The 19,935-nt window shown below is 44.7% G+C and overlaps 1 protein-coding gene across 5 annotated transcripts in view; it reads left to right on the top strand.

Moving 5' to 3' along the window:
• Positions 1–1,596: 1,596 nt before the first annotated feature.
• TMEM130 (transmembrane protein 130) overlaps positions 1,597–19,935 on the top strand; it is an 80,498-nt gene continuing 62,159 nt past the window's right edge. For 4 of the 5 annotated variants that reach the window (XM_056534547.1, XM_056534551.1, XM_056534548.1 and 1 more), the window contains exons 1-3: positions 1,597–1,824; positions 7,916–8,221; positions 9,381–9,552. In XM_056534547.1, coding sequence (XP_056390522.1) covers positions 1,617–1,824; positions 7,916–8,221; positions 9,381–9,552 — 686 coding nt within the window. In that variant the 5' untranslated portion in view covers positions 1,597–1,616. Of the gene's footprint in view, positions 1,825–6,770; positions 6,917–7,915; positions 8,222–9,380; positions 9,553–19,935 lie in introns of those variants that run through there. The other variant, XM_056534550.1, reaches the window with a different exon arrangement.

Genomic DNA, 19,935 nt, shown 5'->3' with positions numbered 1-19,935 from the left:
TGGCTGTCTGGGCATGCTGGGAGTTGTAGTTTTGAAGCTTTTAGAAGGCCACAGTGAAGATCACTTATCGCGATCTTCACTGCAGCCTTCTCCGCCGCACTTTGCGGCCGCCGCTCCTCCTGCTGCAGCCGCTGCTCCGGGATGCCGCCTCCGCTGCCTCCGAAGGTCCGGGTAAGTTGGACAGTGGGCAGAGCGGGGTGGGGGAAATGAACTCTAACCCCCCGCCCCCCTCCTGCCATTGGTGGTCAGCCTGACCGACCAATGGCAGGGGATAGGAGGGGGTGGCAAAGCTGCCACCTCGCTCTTATCCTTTAGGCTGAATTGACCTGCGATTTGCTGCGATCGCCGACATGGGGGGGGTCTCAGGACCCCTCTAGGCATTGCCACGGGATGGCTGCTGATAGATATCAGCAGTCATCCCGGTCCGATCACTGCCCAGCTGTGGTGATCGCAAATACGGAGGGCGTATGGATAACCCCTCCGTCCTTAAGTGACGGGACGAGAGGGCGTATGCATACGCCCTTCGTCCCCAAGGAGTTAATGCCAGACATCACCGATCACGGTGATGCCCGGCTTTAACCCCTTAGACACCGCAATCAAATTTGATTGTAGCGTCTAAAATGCAAGTAAAAAAGTCCCGGCAGCTCTGTGAAAGTAAGTAAAAACACCTAACCTGCCAAATTCAGGACCCGGGAAAGTGTCTACTTCCGTCCCTCACAAGCGTCTAGAAAAAGTGTATGTGGTAGAGCTTTTCCCACCACAGCAGAGCTGCGCAAAATTCATCTTCCTGCTGCACCTTCTTGATAAATAAGATGCACGCTAGTCAACTCCACCACCCAAATAAACGTGGGAAAAATTTTATTAATTTTGTGCTGGTCACATTTTCTGAAATTTTACTCTTCACATACACCAAAAAGCTAAGCCAAGTCTGGGCTGGTGTAGTTTTAGAGACTTTTCAGTGGCTATGCACCTTTTTTGCGCCTTTTCCCCAAAAAAGGCGCAGTTCATAAAACCCTTCCATATCCTGTGTATTGCCAAAATCAGTGGATTGCAACTCAAAATCAGCAGGAATGTGTAAACAAAAAGGTGCAAAAGAGGCGCCTTTTCTAGAAACAAATGTCGGCCTGTGTACCTGCACAAAATGTATTAATAAATTTGGTGCTTCTACACATTAACAGCACACAAAAACAAAGTGTAGAAAAATGCTTCACTTACGCCTACAATGATAAATGCTGGCCCTCGGCCGGCATTTATCATTGTAGGTGTAAGTTAAGCATTTTTCTACATCATTGTAGGTGTAAGTGAAGCATTTTTCTACATCATTGTAGGTGTAAGTGAAGCATTTTTCTACACTTTTTTTGTGTGCAGGTAATGTGAAGGAGCACCAAATGTATTAAATGGTCACAGAGCATTTGATAAATTTTGGCCGACTTTGTCTTTAGACTGTGTTTTGTGTTTAGAAAAGGCACAAAAAAAAGCGCAAGTAGGGTTAAAAGTGTAAACCAAAAGGCGCAAATAAACCCTGTTTATTTGCGCCTTTTTTGCGCCTTTTCTAGACACAAAAAACTGTCTAAAGACAATGATAAATGTCGGCCCCTGTCTTTTCTACGGGTTCAATGTCCTTGCAGTTCCAGCTACTACCATTAGAGGGCTTCACAGCCCTGGTACAGAGAAGGAAGGTGATGCTGTCATATTATGTGACTGCACAAAGCTGCTCCAGATCTTCCCTGCTCCCACATAGAGGTGTCATGGCCTCCTCCAGCCTCACCCCCGTGATCCACTGCTTTCTTGTCCTGAGCGCTGCTGTGAGCTCCACATCTGGATGTAAGTATCCGATAGATATCATAAGGATGGATTGCTGCATGGCTGCTCTGCTGCAGAGGCTGACACCTCCAATCTGTGTATATCTGGAATGTAAAGAAAATATCTATTGAATACAATTGTAATGTTTATATGCACAAGTTGAAAATAACCTTAGATCGATACGTTCTAAATATTCGGGTTTTCAGGGCCAGATTGTCATTTTGTTACTGAAACATTTCGGCCCCATGTGCTGTGACCAATGGGGCATCTAGGAGTTATCACTGATACATTGCGGTGCAATTTTATATTCTGTTTTGTAAATAGCAACATACTGTAAATGAATGTAAATGAACGGCAGCGTGTAACAACAGCGCAATATTCACTCGTGCACACTGGTAAGTGAACTATAGAAGGGTGATTGAGGGCATATGTGTTGCAAGGAAAGGTAGTATAGTCATTTGATTATCCTAAAATTTGTTCATTAAGTTATTGCGTTCATATTGCTTTATTGCTCTCCGGTTAACATATGTATTTTAACGTATGTTCGCATTACCGTATATACTCGAGTATTAGCCGTTCCGAATATAAGCCGAGGCCCCTAATTTCACCCCAAAAACCTAGGAAAAGTTAATGACTCGACTATCAGCCTAGGGTGGGAAATACATCATCCCCCCTGTCATCATCCAGACCCCCGTCATTAACACCTCCGCCATCATCACCCCCGTCATTATCACCCTCATCATCACCCTGTCATTATCACCCCGTCATCATCATCTCCCTCGTCATCATCCCTCTCGTCATCATCCCTCTTGTCATGATCCCCCTCGTCATCATCCAGACCCCCCTTTTGTTTTCTACTCACTGGGCCGTTCATCTTCGGCCATCTATGCTTCAGGGACCGTCGGTGGGGAGGGTTAGTCGTTCCGGGCTGTCCATCTTCACCAGGAGGCCCTCTTCTCCGCTCCGGGCCGGCCACGGACTAGTGATGTTGCGTTGACGACGACGCGCAGGGATGTCCGTGCGCAGCAGACGTTTGTGACGTCCCTGCGCATGAATGTTCGTGCGCGGTGGCATCAATGCAGCGTCACTAGTACGGGGCCGGCCCGTAGCGGAGAAGAGGGCCTCCCGGGGAAGATGGACAGCCCGGAACGACTAACCCTCCCCACCGGACGGTCCCTGCAGCATGGATGGCCGAAGATGGACGGCCCGGACCATCCCCTCACAGCTAGGTTTTTGTTCACTCGAGTATAAGCCGAGGGGGCGTTTTCAGCACAAAAAATCGAGTATATACGGTACTTAATTTCTTGATGCAGAATTACGCTCAGGGGCTGACATTTATCAAAAAGATGTTGAGAATAATTGTTTTACTCCACCCTTTTTTTGATGGTGGTTTTGATGTGCGTACAACAAATTTATCAAGAAGTTGCAAGGGCAATGATGAATATAATGTGTTATTCGTGCATGTTTCCTTAGTGTAGAGGTTTTTCTCATGTCTCCTTTAGGGTACATTCCTACCTGGTGTAAACGCAGTGTGAAATTTCACGCTGCGCAAAATTTGCGGCAGCAGTGGCAAATGCGCTGCGTATTCCTTGCTCGCTATACACACAGGGCTTTCCGCGCGGCAGCCCTATGCGTGTAAAGAGTTTTGGAGGCGGGGCTTTCCACGTGGCAGCCCTATGCGTGTAGGGAGTTTAGGAGGCGGGGCCGTGTCCCCGCATGACTGTGACGCGTGTCTCTGCTTCCAAAACTCACTGCACACACAGGGCTGCCGCCGGAAAGCCGAGTGTGTATAGTGAGCGAGGAATACGCAACGCATTTTCCGCTGCTGCCGCAAATTTTGCGCAGAGGGAAATATGCTGCGTATACGCCAGGTGGGAACGCACCCTTTGATGATGTAGATTTGTTCCTCAATTTTGCTCCTTGCGCCAAAAAATTAGCAACTTTTTACAAAAGCCACAGTTAATAAATACATGACCACTGCATAGTGAAAAGGATAAATGGTGTACTGCAAGTCAACATTGTGAAGAATGTCTATATGAAAAGTCACAAAAAGTCACAAAAATCCCCCACTGCACTTAAACTGTGCCAAACATAGACAACAAAATAGCTCTAGATGCAATGATAAATGTCCCCCGGGAATTTTACTGTATGAACCTAAACATTGGTGTAAATAGGTCCATGTTGACCCATTCTCAATGTGGACTTTCAGCGGCAGAAAATTCCGCCACAGAAACGTATCCACCGAAAGAATGAACATGTTCATTCTTTTGGCAGTATTACACGCAGGCTGCATTGCTGTCAATAATGACTGCACCGGTCCGCACGGTCCTAGCCCTGAAGGATTTAAACAACGGTCACTTAGGTGGAATCTTTTTGTAATTTGGCGCAGGGATTTCTTAGTGTGAACATACCCTTATAGGGAAGAAAATGGATGCTAATAATGCATGCTGCTGTATGCCACACATTGTAATCTGTTTCCCATTGGCTTACATTATATGAAACATATTATAATGTATTTATTTTTTATTTTTTTGGCATATACAATAGCGTAGTTGGCTACTGTAACGGAAACAGTGAAATGGAGACAAAAACACAGTGTGAACCCAGCCTTACAAGTAGATCATAGGACCAATAACCCCTAAAGATGAGTCCCTCTCTCACTCCGAGTGGATAACCAAAGAAGAACTGTCTTAGGCTAGGTTGACACCACGTTTTTCAAATACGGTTACCGTATACGGTTTTCCGCTCAAAAAACGTATGGCAAAAACCATATGCAACCGTATGACTCCAAATTAAAATGTATACAGTTTTTCCCCGTACGGTTCTATCCGTTTGCATCAATTTTTGCCAACGGTTTTGCTATTTTGTTGGAATTAGTTTTCCAGCAATTTAATAAAGTTACTGTTGTTCTATTGAAATTCCAATCTGCGCATGTGTCAACTCCAAAAACGGATTAGAAAAACCGTGTGCAACCGTATTCTGAAATTCTGTGTACGGTTCTCATAGACAACAATGTTAAAAGAACCGCATACGGTTCGCATACGGTTTTCCAACCGGAGGCAAAAACGTGGTTGACAGCGTTTTTGTCTATGGTTGAACAATCGGCAAAACCGTATCCGAGGAAAAACGGATGCAACCGTACACAACATTTGGAATACGGTTTACAATGCATTCTCTATGCATACGGTTTCGGATACGGTCGTATATGTTTTTTGTGGAAAACCGTATACGGTTACCGTATTTGAAAAACGTGGTGTGAACCCAGCCTTATTCTGGAGGACATGGACTTATCTACAGTGTAATATGGTTATCCATTAAAGGAGTCACCTAGTTTGGAAAACCATTTCTCTATATCCTATTAGAACATTCTGAGTTAAACAAACCTGTACATACCTGCCCCCTTCTGCCTCCGGTAACGCTGCTCCCAGTCTATGGTGCTCTCCTCTTCTGGGTGTTGGGGGCCGAATACTTCAATTGCAGGTTAGCCAATCACTGCGGTGAGACACCGATGCGGCCAGTGATTGGCTGAGCGGCAATTGACATATTGACCCTCAGCACACAGAAGAGGAGAGCACCATAGACCGGGAGCAGCATGTGGAAGGTATGTATACATTGTTTTTTTTATAACGAACATAGTAGCCTTGGCATCTTTTTAACGAAAAAAAAAAACTACCGTATTTTTCGCCATATAAGACGCTCCGGCATATAAGACGCACCCAATTTTAAAGGATGAAAATCTAGAAAAAAAAGATTCTGAACCGAATACAATGTAAAGTATAAGACAGTGATCTTCAACCTGCAGACCTTCAGATGTTGCAAAACTACAACTCCCAGCATGCCCGGACAGCCGTTGGCTGTCCGGGCATGCCGGGAGTTGTAGTTTTGCAACATCTGGAGGTCCGCAGGTTGAAGACCACTGGTATAGGAAGTAATACTCACGTGTCCCCGCCGCTCCAGACCCTTCACCGCTCGTCACCGCTGCCCTGGATGTCGCCCTCCATTGCTGTCGCCGCGTCCCCGGGTTGTCCCCGTTGCTTCGGAACGTCTCTACTGCCCGGTATCCTCGCTCTCCGTCGCCGCCATCACGTTGCTTTGCACGCCGCTACGCACGCCGCTCCTATTGGATGACGGGACAGCGTGCGCAACGACGTGATGATGACGAAGGAGAGCGCCGGCCATTAAGGGGATCCCGGCACGGAGCAGTCACCAAGGAGGCAGGTAAGGTCCCTCACGGTGCCCTGTAAGCTGTTCGGGACGCCGCGGCGGTCCCGAACAGCCCAACTGAGCAGCCGGGTTAGTGTCACTTTCGCTTTAGACGCGGCGGTCAGCTTTGATCGCCGCGTCTGAAGGGTTAATACAGGGCATCACAGCGATCGGTGATGTCCGGTATTAGCCGCGGGTCCCGGCCGTTGATGGCCGCAGGGACCGACCCGATAGGACAGGGTTTTAATGTGTATTTGCCGTATAAAACGCACCAACTTTTCCCCCACAGTTTTGGGAAAGAAAAATTGCGTCTTATACGGCGAAAAATACGGTACATCCTGTACTCAAGGGGGGAGATTTATCAAAACCTGTCCAAAGGAAAAGTTGTTGAGTTGCCCATAGCAACCAATCAGATCGCTTCTTTCATTTCTGAAAATGCCTCTGAAAAATGAAAGAAGTGATCTGATTGGTTGCTATGGGCAACTCAGCAACTTTTCCTCTGGACAGGTTTTGGTAAGTCTCCCCTATATCCTCATTACTTGGCCGATGTGGAGAGTGGTCAGTGTCTCTTGCTCTGGAGGATCGGTCCTGTCTTGCAGTATACAATCTGACCTTTGCTTTGAATGGTAACTGTGTAATGTTAAGGTTAACCCTTGGTGGCGCTGCAGGGAAACTGAACACTTTGCAATCTTCTTGTTGTCAGGGAACTCTTCTAACCCTAGTAACAAGTAGAGCTTATTCAAGGAGAACCCCTTTAACTTGAACTGGTGCTGTACAATACCAAATTCAATTTCAGCACCACAGGGGAAATCCACTCATAAATACCCGTTCACAGTTTTCTCCATTGACTTCAATGGGGAAGTCAAAATCTGCAATTTACATATCCCAATGCACAAGATTACTATATCAGGTAGTGGCTTCCTCCTCCTTAGGGACTAATATGTTATTGTATCTGATGGCCAAATGGGGATGTTAAAGCAGCTATCCAGGATTAGAAATACAGCACCAACCTTGTGCTCAGGTTGTGTGTGGTATTACAACTTGACTCCATTTACTTCTATGGAACTGAGCTGCAATACCACACACAACCTGAAGACAGGGGTGTTGCTGTTTTTGGAAGAAATTGGCAGTTTTTCTATTCCTGATTAACCCTTTTAGGCTAAGTTTCCACTTGTTTTTTTTTCTGGCAGTTTTTGGAAAACGGCCACAGCAGTTTTTGAGCCAAAGTCAGAAGTGGATCCATAAGGGAGGAGAAGTATAAGTCCTTCCTTTATATGTCCTATTCCTTTTGAATACACTTCTGGCTTTGGCTCAAAAACTGCAGTGGTTGTTTTCCAAAAACTGCCAGAAAAAAAACCAAGTGGAAACTTAGCCTTAATGGGAGATTATAGCTGCTTACTGCAACTTTATGGGGGAGATTTATCAAAGGATTTAGACTGGTTTTTCCTGTCTAAATTTGTTGCACAGAAAGTCGCAGTCTAAATATGTGCGACTTTTCTGCGACTTTTGCTGTAGAGGATTTTTAGAACATGATGCATGCAAGTCTATTTTAGACGGAAATGCATTGGAAAATGCATTGGTGCTGAATTTATCAAGTGCGACTTTTGTGCGACAAGTCGCATCTGCCCAAAATACGCTGAAATGTCAGACCATGTTGGAGCAGGTCTAAATGCAGTTTAAGCTGTAGACCCTGAAGTCTGAGCACAGAATTTATCTAGGGCTGTGAGACGTTTGATACATTAGGAGCACAATAGACAGGAGACTACCACATACGCTGGTCTATAAGCATACCCAGAATAGACTAGATTAGTAAATGACCCCCTATGTGTCTGGTCAGCTATAAGTATTACGATTGCTGTACAACAAAATATAACCCAATGTCCTGACGTGTCTCCTCAATGTTTTCTAGATGAATCATACTTCCTGATGGTTTCCTCGGATGGCCCCATAACGTCGGGTGGGCAGGCGACCGTGAATGCTAGCGTACTGATAGCAAATGACAGCACGAGTCTCATAGCAGACCCAAGACTTTATCATTTCTATTGGATCTATTCCCCTCTACTACTCACCCACTATTCACAAAACGAATCCAGCTCTGCTATAACTTTGCAGTGTGAATCTCCAGGGTCCTACCCCATATCTGCTTGGGTGACCAAAAGACACTGCTCTACGTGTGAACCCATCGCAAGAAAAACTACAAAGCTCCGGGTTACAAGTAAGAAATGGTTCTGTCCAATACTATGTATCCGGTCCCGTGACCTTACATTTATTTGCTTGAAAATTCAGTTGCCTAATAAGTTTGGGACATGTATACACAGTGGTATATCATGCAAGTTGTAGGTCCAAAAACAACATTGAATTGGGCTATAAAATTAGAAAATTTTACCTGAAAATAAGCTTAGGCAATCAAAGTTCATTGACTGTAAGGCTTTTCCGGGCGAAGTCCCACAAAAGAATGGACATGTTCATTCCTTCCGCAGAATCAAATTCCTAGTGTAAACCGAGCAGCAGCCTCCCATTGAGATTAATTGGAGGCTGCTGCAAGTGAAATCTGCACGCTATTCATGCCGTGCAAAATGTTCGTAGTGTGCAAGGGCCCTATTTACAGGAATGTACCTGCAAAATCGTGTGCATTGACTGGTGTAAGAATTTGATTTAGCATTTTACCCTTTTTTACACCATTCAGGGTCTTTTTGTCATTTGCGTAAATTTATGAACAGACATGCGCAATCATGTGAAATTTGGTGCAGATTTGCCAAACCTGAGAATGGGGTCCCAAAGCTCCTATCAGAATGGTGCGTGAGTCACACATGAGCATCCCTGCTCTATTCATTGTCCACAGGAGCTGCCATAGACAATGAGCAATCAATGAAATTGATTACTCAAGAATCTACAGCGGACAAACCGCCCACATTCCAGCAATTTATTAGAAAAGGTTGACAATTTGATACATTGGGAAAAAGAGATCTATATTGGTCAAAATACTGGAGAGAGATTTAATTTGATTTGATCTCACTGGTTAAAAAAATAAACAAATATTTTTGTCGTGCATAGGGGAGGTAGGGGTATAAAATAAAATGGCAAAAAAAGTAGTATTGTGATGAAATATGTATACCCTTATGCCTTATCCTGTGGATAGGGGATACATATGAACAGTGTGCCAACCCTTATAATATAAAGAGAGGTCCCGGCACAAGGTAAGTAGCTTGCTACTTACCGTGTGCCAGGACCTCTCTTTATATTGTACTGCATCTCCTCGTACACCAGACGTTGTGTTGACCGCCCTTCTTCGTTAAACCCTTATAATGTCAGACGGATTTATTCAGAGGGACCATATCATTGTCATTGACTAACATAATATTTTCAACCCTCAGGAGAAATTGTAGGACGTCTCACAGCGTCACAAGCAGATGGTGATGGCGCACATTTGGGGGATGACTTCTTCTTGGCCACTAACAACGATGTGACATTATCTTTCCTTATTCATGATCCAAGTAATTTCTTTAAGTCTGCTGCATTCACCTACAGATGGACCTTGGATGACAGGTTTGTCACTATAGAATAATTGTAATAATCCAGACTCATTCAGACAGAGCTGGGATGACTGCAAACTATAGGAGACAGTCTGTGTGATGGAGTATTGTATAGGACTATAGGATGTGTGATGGAGTATAGTATAGGACTATAGGAGGCACTCTGTGTGATGGAGTATGGTATAGGACTATAGGAGGCACTCTGTGTGATGCTGTATGATATAGGACTATAGGAGGCACTCTGTGTAATGGAGTATGGTATAGGACTATAGGAGGCACTCTGTGTGATGGAGTATGGTATAGGACTATAGGAGGCAGTCTGTGTGATGGAGTATGGTATAGGACTAAAGGAGGCACTCTGTGTGATGCTGTATGATATAGGACTATAGGAGGCACTCTGTAATGGAGTATGGTATAGGACTATAGGAGGCACTCTGTGTAATGGAGTATGGTATAGGACTATAGGAGGCACTCTGTGTGATGGAGTATGGTATAGGACTATAGGAGGCAGTCTGTGTGATGGAGTATGGTATAGGACTAAAGGAGGCACTCTGTGTGATGCTGTATGATATAGGACTATAGGAGGCACTCTGTGTAATGGAGTATGGTATAGGACTATAGGAGGCACTCTGTGTGATGGAGTATGGTTTAGGACTATAGGAGGCACTCTGTGTAATGGAGTATGGTATAGGACTATAGGAGGCACTCTGTGTAATGGAGTATGGTATAGGACTATAGGAGGCACTCTGTGTAATGGAGTATGGTATAGGACTATAGGAGGCACTCTGTGTAATGGAGTATTGTATAGGACTATAGGAGGCACTCTGTATAATGGAGTATGGTATAGGACTATAGGAGGTACTCTGTGTAATGGAGTATGGTATAGGACTATAGGAGGCACTCTGTGTAATGGAGTATGGTATAGGACTATAGGAGGCACTCTGTGTAATGGAGTATGGTATAGGACTATAGGAGGCACTCTGTGTGATGGTGTATTGTATAGGACTATAGGAGGCACTCTGTGTGATGGAGTATGGTATAGGACTATAGGAGGCACTCTGTGTGATGGACTATGGTATAGGACTATAGGAGGCACTCTGTGTGATGGAGTATGGTATAGGACTATAGGAGGCACTCTGTGTGATGGAGTATGGTATAGGACTAAAGGAGGCACTCTGTGTGATGGAGTATGGTATAGGACTATAGGAGGCACTCTGTGTAATGGAGTATGGTATAGGACTATAGGAGGCACTCTGTGTAATGGAGTATTGTATAGGACTATAGGAGGCACTCTGTGTGATGGAGTATGGTATAGGACTAAAGGAGGCACTCTGTGTGATGGAGTATGGTATAGGACTATAGGAGGCACTCTGTGTGATGGAGTATGATATAGGACTATAGGAGGCACTCTGTGTGATGGTGTATGATATAGGACTATAGGAGGCACTCTGTGTGATGGTGTATGGTATAGGACTATAGGAGGCACTCTGTGTGATGGTGTATGATATAGGACTATAGGAGGCAGTCTGTGTGATGGAGTATTGTACAGGACTATAGGAGACACTATGTGTGATGGAGTATTGTACAGGACTATAGGAGGCACTCTGTGTGATGGTATAGGACTATAGGAGGCACTCTGTGTGATGGAGTATGGTATAGGACTATAGGAGGCACTCTGTGTGATGGAGTATGGTATAGGACTATAGGAGGCACTCTGTGTGATGGAGTATGGTATAGGACTATAGGAGGCACTCTGTATAATGGAGTATGGTATAGGACTATAGGAGGCACTCTGTGTGATGGTGTATGGTATAGGACTATAGGAGGCACTCTGTGTGATGGTGTATGGTATAGGACCATAGGAGACACTCTGTGTGATGGTGTATGGTATAGGACAATAGGAGGCACTCTGTGTGATGGAGTATGGTATAGGACTATAGGAGGCACTCTGTGTGATGGAGTATGGTATAGGACTATAGGAGGCACTCTGTGTGATGGAGTATGATATAGGACTATAGGAGGCACTCTGTGTGATGGTGTATGATATAGGACTATAGGAGGCAGTCTGTGTGATGGTGTATGGTATAGGACTATAGGAGGCACTCTGTGTGATGGTGTATGGTATAGGACTATAGGAGGCACTCTGTGTGATGGTGTATGATATAGGACTATAGGAGGCAGTCTGTGTGATGGAGTATTGTACAGGACTATAGGAGACACTATGTGTGATGGAGTATTGTACAGGACTATAGGAGGCACTCTGTGTGATGGTATAGGACTATAGGAGGCACTCTGTGTGATGGAGTATGGTATAGGACTATAGGAGGCACTCTGTGTGATGGAGTATGGTATAGGACTATAGGAGGCACTCTGTGTGATGGAGTATGGTATAGGACTATAGGAGGCACTCTGTATAATGGAGTATGGTATAGGACTATAGGAGGCACTCTGTGTGATGGTGTATGGTATAGGACTATAGGAGGCACTCTGTGTAATGGAGTATGGTATAGGACTATAGGAGTCACTCTGTGTGATGGTGTATGGTATAGGACTATAGGAGGCACTCTGTGTGATGGTGTATGGTATAGGACCATAGGAGACACTCTGTGTGTGATGGTGTATGGTATAGGACTATAGGAGGCACTCTGTGTAATGGAGTATGGTATAGGACTATAGGAGGCACTCTGTGTGGTGGAGTATGGTATAGGACTATAGGAGGCACTCTGTGTAATGGAGTATTGTATAGGACTATAGGAGGCACTCTGTGTAATGGTGTATTGTATAGGACTATAGGAGACACTCTGTGTGATGGAGTATGGTATAGGACTATAGGAGGCACTCTGTGTGATGGAGTATTGTATAGGACTATAGGAGACACTCTGTGTGATGGAGTATGGTATAGGACTATAGGAGGCACTCTGTGTGATGGAGTATGGTATAGGACTATAGGAGGCACTCTGCGTGATGGTGTATTGTATAGGACTAAAGGATGTGTGATGGAGTATAGGACTATAGGAGACACTATGTGTGGCAGTCTGTGTGATGGAGTATGGTATAGGACTATAGGAGGCACTCTGTGTGATGGAGTATGGTATAGGACTATAGGAGGCACTCTGTGTGATGGAGTATGGTATAGGACTAAAGGAGGCACTCTGTGTGATGGAGTATGGTATAGGACTATAGGAGGCACTCTGTGTAATGGAGTATGGTATAGGACTATAGGAGGCACTCTGTGTAATGGAGTATTGTATAGGACTATAGGAGGCACTCTGTGTGATGGTGTATGATATAGGACTATAGGAGGCACTCTGTGTGATGGTGTATGGTATAGGACAATAGGAGGCACTCTGTGTGATGCAGTATTGTATAGGACTATAGGAGGCACTCTGTGTGATGGAGTATTGTACAGGACTATAGGAGACACTATGTGTGATGGAGTATTGTACAGGACTATAGGAGGCACTCTGTGTGATGGTATAGGACTATAGGAGGCACTCTGTGTGATGGAGTATGGTATAGGACTATAGGAGGCACTCTGTGTGATGGAGTATGGTATAGGACTATAGGAGGCACTCTGTATAATGGAGTATGGTATAGGACTATAGGAGGCACTCTGTGTTATGGTGTATGGTATAGGACTATAGGAGGCACTCTGTGTAATGGAGTATGGTATAGGACTATAGGAGTCACTCTGTGTGATGGTGTATGGTATAGGACTATAGGAGGCACTCTGTGTGATGGTGTATGGTATAGGACCATAGGAGACACTCTGTGTGTGATGGTGTATGGTATAGGACTATAGGAGGCACTCTGTGTGATGGTGTATGGTATAGGACTATAGGAGGCACTCTGTGTGATGGTGTATGATATAGGACTATAGGAGGCAGTCTGTGTGATGGAGTATTGTACAGGACTATAGGAGGCACTCTGTGTAATGGAGTATTGTATAGGACTATAGGAGGCACTCTGTGTGATGGTATAGGACTATAGGAGGCACTCTGTGTGATGGAGTATGGTATAGGACTATAGGAGGCACTCTGTGTGATGGAGTATGGTATAGGACTATAGGAGGCACTCTGTGTGATGGAGTATGGTATAGGACTATAGGAGGCACTCTGTATAATGGAGTATGGTATAGGACTATAGGAGGCACTCTGTGTGATGGAGTATGGTATAGGACTATAGGAGGCACTCTGTGTGATGGAGTATGGTATAGGACTATAGGAGGCACTCTGTGTGATGGAGTATTGTATAGGACTATAGGAGGCACTCTGTGTGATGGTGTATGATATAGGACTATAGGAGGCAGTCTGTGTGATGGTGTATGGTATAGGACTATAGGAGGCACTCTGTGTGATGGTGTATGGTATAGGACTATAGGAGGCACTCTGTGTGATGGTGTATGATATAGGACTATAGGAGGCAGTCTGTGTGATGGAGTATTGTACAGGACTATAGGAGACACTATGTGTGATGGAGTATTGTACAGGACTATAGGAGGCACTCTGTGTGATGGTATAGGACTATAGGAGGCACTCTGTGTGATGGAGTATGGTATAGGACTATAGTAGGCACTCTGTGTGATGGAGTATGGTATAGGACTATAGGAGGCACTCTGTGTGATGGAGTATGGTATAGGACTATAGGAGGCACTCTGTATAATGGAGTATGGTATAGGACTATAGGAGGCACTCTGTGTGATGGTGTATGGTATAGGACTATAGGAGGCACTCTGTGTAATGGAGTATGGTATAGGACTATAGGAGTCACTCTGTGTGATGGTGTATGGTATAGGACTATAGGAGGCACTCTGTGTGATGGAGTATGGTATAGGACCATAGGAGACACTCTGTGTGTGATGGTGTATGGTATAGGACTATAGGAGGCACTCTGTGTAATGGAGTATGGTATAGGACTATAGGAGGCACTCTGTGTAATGGAGTATGGTATAGGACTATAGGAGGCACTCTGTGTGGTGGAGTATGGTATAGGACTATAGGAGGCACTCTGTGTGATGGAGTATGGTATAGGACTATAGGAGGCACTCTGTGTAATGGAGTATTGTATAGGACTATAGGAGGCACTCTGTGTAATGGTGTATTGTATAGGACTAAAGGAGGCACTCTGTGTGATGGAGTATTGTATAGGACTATAGGAGACACTCTGTGTGATGGAGTATTGTATAGGACTATAGGAGGCACTCTGTGTGATGGAGTATGGTATAGGACTATAGGAGGCACTCTGCGTGATCGTGTATTGTATAGGACTAAAGGATGTGTGATGGAGTATAGGACTATAGGAGACACTATGTTTGGCAGTCTGTGTGATGGAGTATGGTATAGGACTATAGGAGGCACTCTGTGTGATGGAGTATTGTATAGGACTATAGGAGGCACTCTGTGTGATGGAGTATTGTATAGGACTATAGGAGGCACTCTGTGTGATGGAGTATTGTATAGGACTATAGGAGGCACTCTGTGTGATGGAGTATTGTATAGGACTATAGGAGGCACTCTGTGTGATGGAGTATGGTATAGGACTATAGGAGACACTATGTGTGATGGAGTATTGTACAGGACTATAGGAGGCACTCTGTGTGATGGAGTATTGTATAGGACTATAGGAGGCACTCTGTGTGATGGAGTATTGTATAGGACTATAGGAGTCACTCTGTGTGATGGAGTATGGTATAGGACTATAGGAGGCACTCTGTGTGATGGAGTATTGTACAGGACTATAGGAGGCACTCTGTGTGATGGAGTATTGTATAGGACTATAGGAGGCACTCTGTGTGATGGAGTATGGTATAGGACTATAGGAGGCACTCTGTGTGATGGTGTATGGTATAGGACTATAGGAGACACTATGTGTGATGGAGTATGGTATAGGACTATAGGAGGCACTCTGTGTAATGGAGTATTGTATAGGACTATAGGAGGCACTCTGTGTGATGGTGTATTGTATATGACTATAGGAGACACTCTGTGTGATGGAGTATTGTATAGGACTATAGGAGGCACTCTGTGTGATGGAGTATGGTATAGGACTATAGGAGGCACTCTGTGTGATGGTGTATGGTATAGGACTATAGGAGACACTATGTGTGATGGAGTATTGTACAGGACTATAGGAGGCACTCTGTGTGATGGACTATGGTATAGGACTATAGGAGGCACTCTGTGTAATGGAGTATTGTATAGGACTATAGGAGGCACTCTGTGTGATGGAGTATGGTATAGGACTATAGGAGGCACTCTGTGTGATGGTGTATGGTATAGGACTATAAGAGGCACTCTGTGTGATGGTGTATGGTATAGGACTATAGGAGACACTATGTGTGATGGACTATGGTATAGGACTATAGGAGGCACTCTGTGTGATGGAGTATGGTATAGGACTATAAGAGGCACTCTGTGTGATGGAGTATGGTATAGGACTATAGGAGGCACTCTGTGTGATGGACTATGGTATAGGACTATAGGAGGCACTCTGTGTAATGGAGTATTGTATAGGACTATAGGGGGCACTCTGTGTGATGGAGTATGGTAAAGGTCTATAGGGGGCACTCTGTGTGATGGAGTATGGTATAGGACTATAGGGGGCACTCTGTGTAATGGAGTATGGTATAGGACTATAGGAGGCACTCTGTGTGATGGAGTATGGTATAGGACTATAGGAGGCACTCTGTGTGATGTAGTATTGTACAGGACTATAGGAGGCACTCTGTGTGATGGACTATGGTATAGGACTATAGGAGGCACTCTGTGTAATGGAGTATTGTATAGGACTATAGGAGGCACTCTGTGTGATGGAGTATGGTATAGGACTATAGGAGGCACTCTGTGTGATGGTGTATGGTATAGTACTATAGGAGGCACTCTGTGTGATGGTGTATGGTATAGGACTATAGGAGGCACTCTGTGTGATGGAGTATGGTATAGGACTATAGGAGGCAATCTGTGTGATGGACTATGGTATAGGACTATAGGAGGCACTCTGTGTAATGGAGTATTGTATAGGACTATAGGGGGCACTCTGTGTGATGGAGTATGGTAAAGGTCTATAGGGGGCACTCTGTGTGATGGAGTATGGTATAGGACTATAGAGGGCACTCTGTGTAATGGAGTATTGTATAGGACTATAGGAGTCACTCTGTGTGATGGAGTATGGTATAGGACTATAGGAGACACTATGTGTGATGGAGTATTGTACAGGACTATAGGAGGCACTCTGTGTAATGGAGTATGGTATAGGACTATAGGAGTCACTCTGTGTGATGGTGTATGGTATAGGACTATAGGAGGCACTCTGTGTAATGGAGTATGGTATAGGACTATAGGAGTCACTCTGTGTGATGGTGTATGGTATAGGACTATAGGAGGCACTCTGTGTGATGGAGTATGGTATAGGACCATAGGAGACACTCTGTGTGTGATGGTGTATGGTATAGGACTATAGGAGGCACTCTGTGTAATGGAGTATGGTATAGGACTATAGGAGGCACTCTGTGTAATGGAGTATGGTATAGGACTATAGGAGGCACTCTGTGTGGTGGAGTATGGTATAGGACTATAGGAGGCACTCTTTGTGATGGAGTATGGTATAGGACTATAGGAGGCACTCTGTGTAATGGAGTATTGTATAGGACTATAGGAGGCACTCTGTGTGGTGGAGTATGGTATAGGACTATAGGAGGCACTCTGTGTAATGGAGTATTGTATAGGACTATAGGAGGCACTCTGTGTAATGGTGTATTGTATAGGACTATAGGAGGCACTCTGTGTGATGGAGTATTGTATAGGACTATAGGAGACACTCTGTGTGATGGAGTATTGTATAGGACTATAGGAGGCACTCTGTGTGATGGAGTATGGTATAGGACTATAGGAGGCACTCTGCGTGATCGTGTATTGTATAGGACTAAAGGATGTGTGATGGAGTATAGGACTATAGGAGACACTATGTTTGGCAGTCTGTGTGATGGAGTATGGTATAGGACTATAGGAGGCACTCTGTGTGATGGAGTATTGTATAGGACTATAGGAGGCACTCTGTGTGATGGAGTATTGTATAGGACTATAGGAGGCACTCTGTGTGATGGAGTATTGTATAGGACTATAGGAGGCACTCTGTGTGATGGAGTATTGTATAGGACTATAGGAGGCACTCTGTGTGATGGAGTATTGTATAGGACTATAGGAGGCACTCTGTGTGATGGAGTATTGTATAGGACTATAGGAGGCACTCTGTGTGATGGAGTATTGTATAGGACTATAGGAGGCACTCTGTGTGATGGAGTATGGTATAGGACTATAGGAGACACTATGTGTGATGGAGTATTGTACAGGACTATAGGAGGCACTCTGTGTGATGGAGTATTGTATAGGACTATAGGAGGCACTCTGTGTGATGGAGTATGGTATAGGACTATAGGAGGCACTCTGTGTGATGGTGTATGGTATAGGACTATAGGAGACACTATGTGTGATGGAGTATGGTATAGGACTATAGGAGGCACTCTGTGTAATGGAGTATTGTATAGGACTATAGGAGGCACTCTGTGTGATGGTGTATTGTATATGACTATAGGAGACACTCTGTGTGATGGAGTATTGTATAGGACTATAGGAGGCACTCTGTGTGATGGAGTATGGTATAGGACTATAGGAGGCACTCTGTGTGATGGTGTATGGTATAGGACTATAGGAGACACTATGTGTGATGGAGTATTGTACAGGACTATAGGAGGCACTCTGTGTGATGGACTATGGTATAGGACTATAGGAGGCACTCTGTGTAATGGAGTATTGTATAGGACTATAGGAGGCACTCTGTGTGATGGAGTATGGTATAGGACTATAGGAGGCACTCTGTGTGATGGTGTATGGTATAGGACTATAAGAGGCACTCTGTGTGATGGTGTATGGTATAGGACTATAGGAGGCACTCTGTGTGATGGTGTATGGTATAGTACTATAGGAGGCACTCTGTGTGATGGTGTATGGTATAGGACTATAGGAGGCACTCTGTGTGATGGAGTATGGTATAGGACTATAGGAGGCAATCTGTGTGATGGACTATGGTATAGGACTATAGGAGGCACTCTGTGTAATGGAGTATTGTATAGGACTATAGGGGGCACTCTGTGTGATGGAGTATGGTAAAGGTCTATAGGGGGCACTCTGTGTGATGGAGTATGGTATAGGACTATAGAGGGCACTCTGTGTAATGGAGTATTGTATAGGACTATAGGAGGCACTCTGTGTGATGGAGTATGGTATAGGACTATAGGAGGCACTCTGTGTGATGTAGTATTGTACAGGACTATAGGAGGCACTCTGTGTGATGGACTATGGTATAGGACTATAGGAGGCACTCTGTGTAATGGAGTATTGTATAGGACTATAGGAGGCACTCTGTGTGATGGAGTATGGTATAGGACTATAGGAGGCACTCTGTGTGATGGAGTATGGTATAGGACTATAGGAGGCACTCTGTGTGATGTAGTATTGTACAGGACTATAGGAGGCACTCTGTGTGATGGACTATGGTATAGGACTATAGGAGGCACTCTGTGTAATGGAGTATTGTATAGGACTATAGGAGGCACTCTGTGTGATGGAGTATGGTATAGGACTATAGGAGGCACTCTGTGTGATGGTGTATGGTATAGTACTATAGGAGGCACTCTGTGTGATGGTGTATGGTATAGGACTATAGGAGGCACTCTGTGTGATGGAGTATGGTATAGGACTATAGGAGGCAATCTGTGTGATGGACTATGGTATAGGACTATAGGAGGCACTCTGTGTAATGGAGTATTGTATAGGACTATAGGGGGCACTCTGTGTGATGGAGTATGGTAAAGGTCTATAGGGGGCACTCTGTGTGATGGAGTATGGTATAGGACTATAGAGGGCACTCTGTGTAATGGAGTATTGTATAGGACTATAGGAGTCACTCTGTGTGATGGAGTATGGTATAGGACTATAGGAGACACTATGTGTGATGGAGTATTGTACAGGACTATAGGAGGCACTCTGTGTAATGGAGTATGGTATAGGACTATAGGAGTCACTCTGTGTGATGGTGTATGGTATAGGACTATAGGAGGCACTCTGTGTAATGGAGTATGGTATAGGACTATAGGAGTCACTCTGTGTGATGGTGTATGGTATAGGACTATAGGAGGCACTCTGTGTGATGGAGTATGGTATAGGACCATAGGAGACACTCTGTGTGTGATGGTGTATGGTATAGGACTATAGGAGGCACTCTGTGTAATGGAGTATGGTATAGGACTATAGGAGGCACTCTGTGTAATGGAGTATGGTATAGGACTATAGGAGGCACTCTGTGTGGTGGAGTATGGTATAGGACTATAGGAGGCACTCTG

The sequence above is a fragment of the Hyla sarda genome, chromosome 8 (assembly GCF_029499605.1).
Source record: "Hyla sarda isolate aHylSar1 chromosome 8, aHylSar1.hap1, whole genome shotgun sequence".
NCBI classification, from domain to species: domain Eukaryota; kingdom Metazoa; phylum Chordata; class Amphibia; order Anura; family Hylidae; genus Hyla; species Hyla sarda.
The sequence above is the reverse complement of the archived record's forward strand: the minus strand, read 5'-3'. Positions and strand labels throughout refer to the sequence as shown.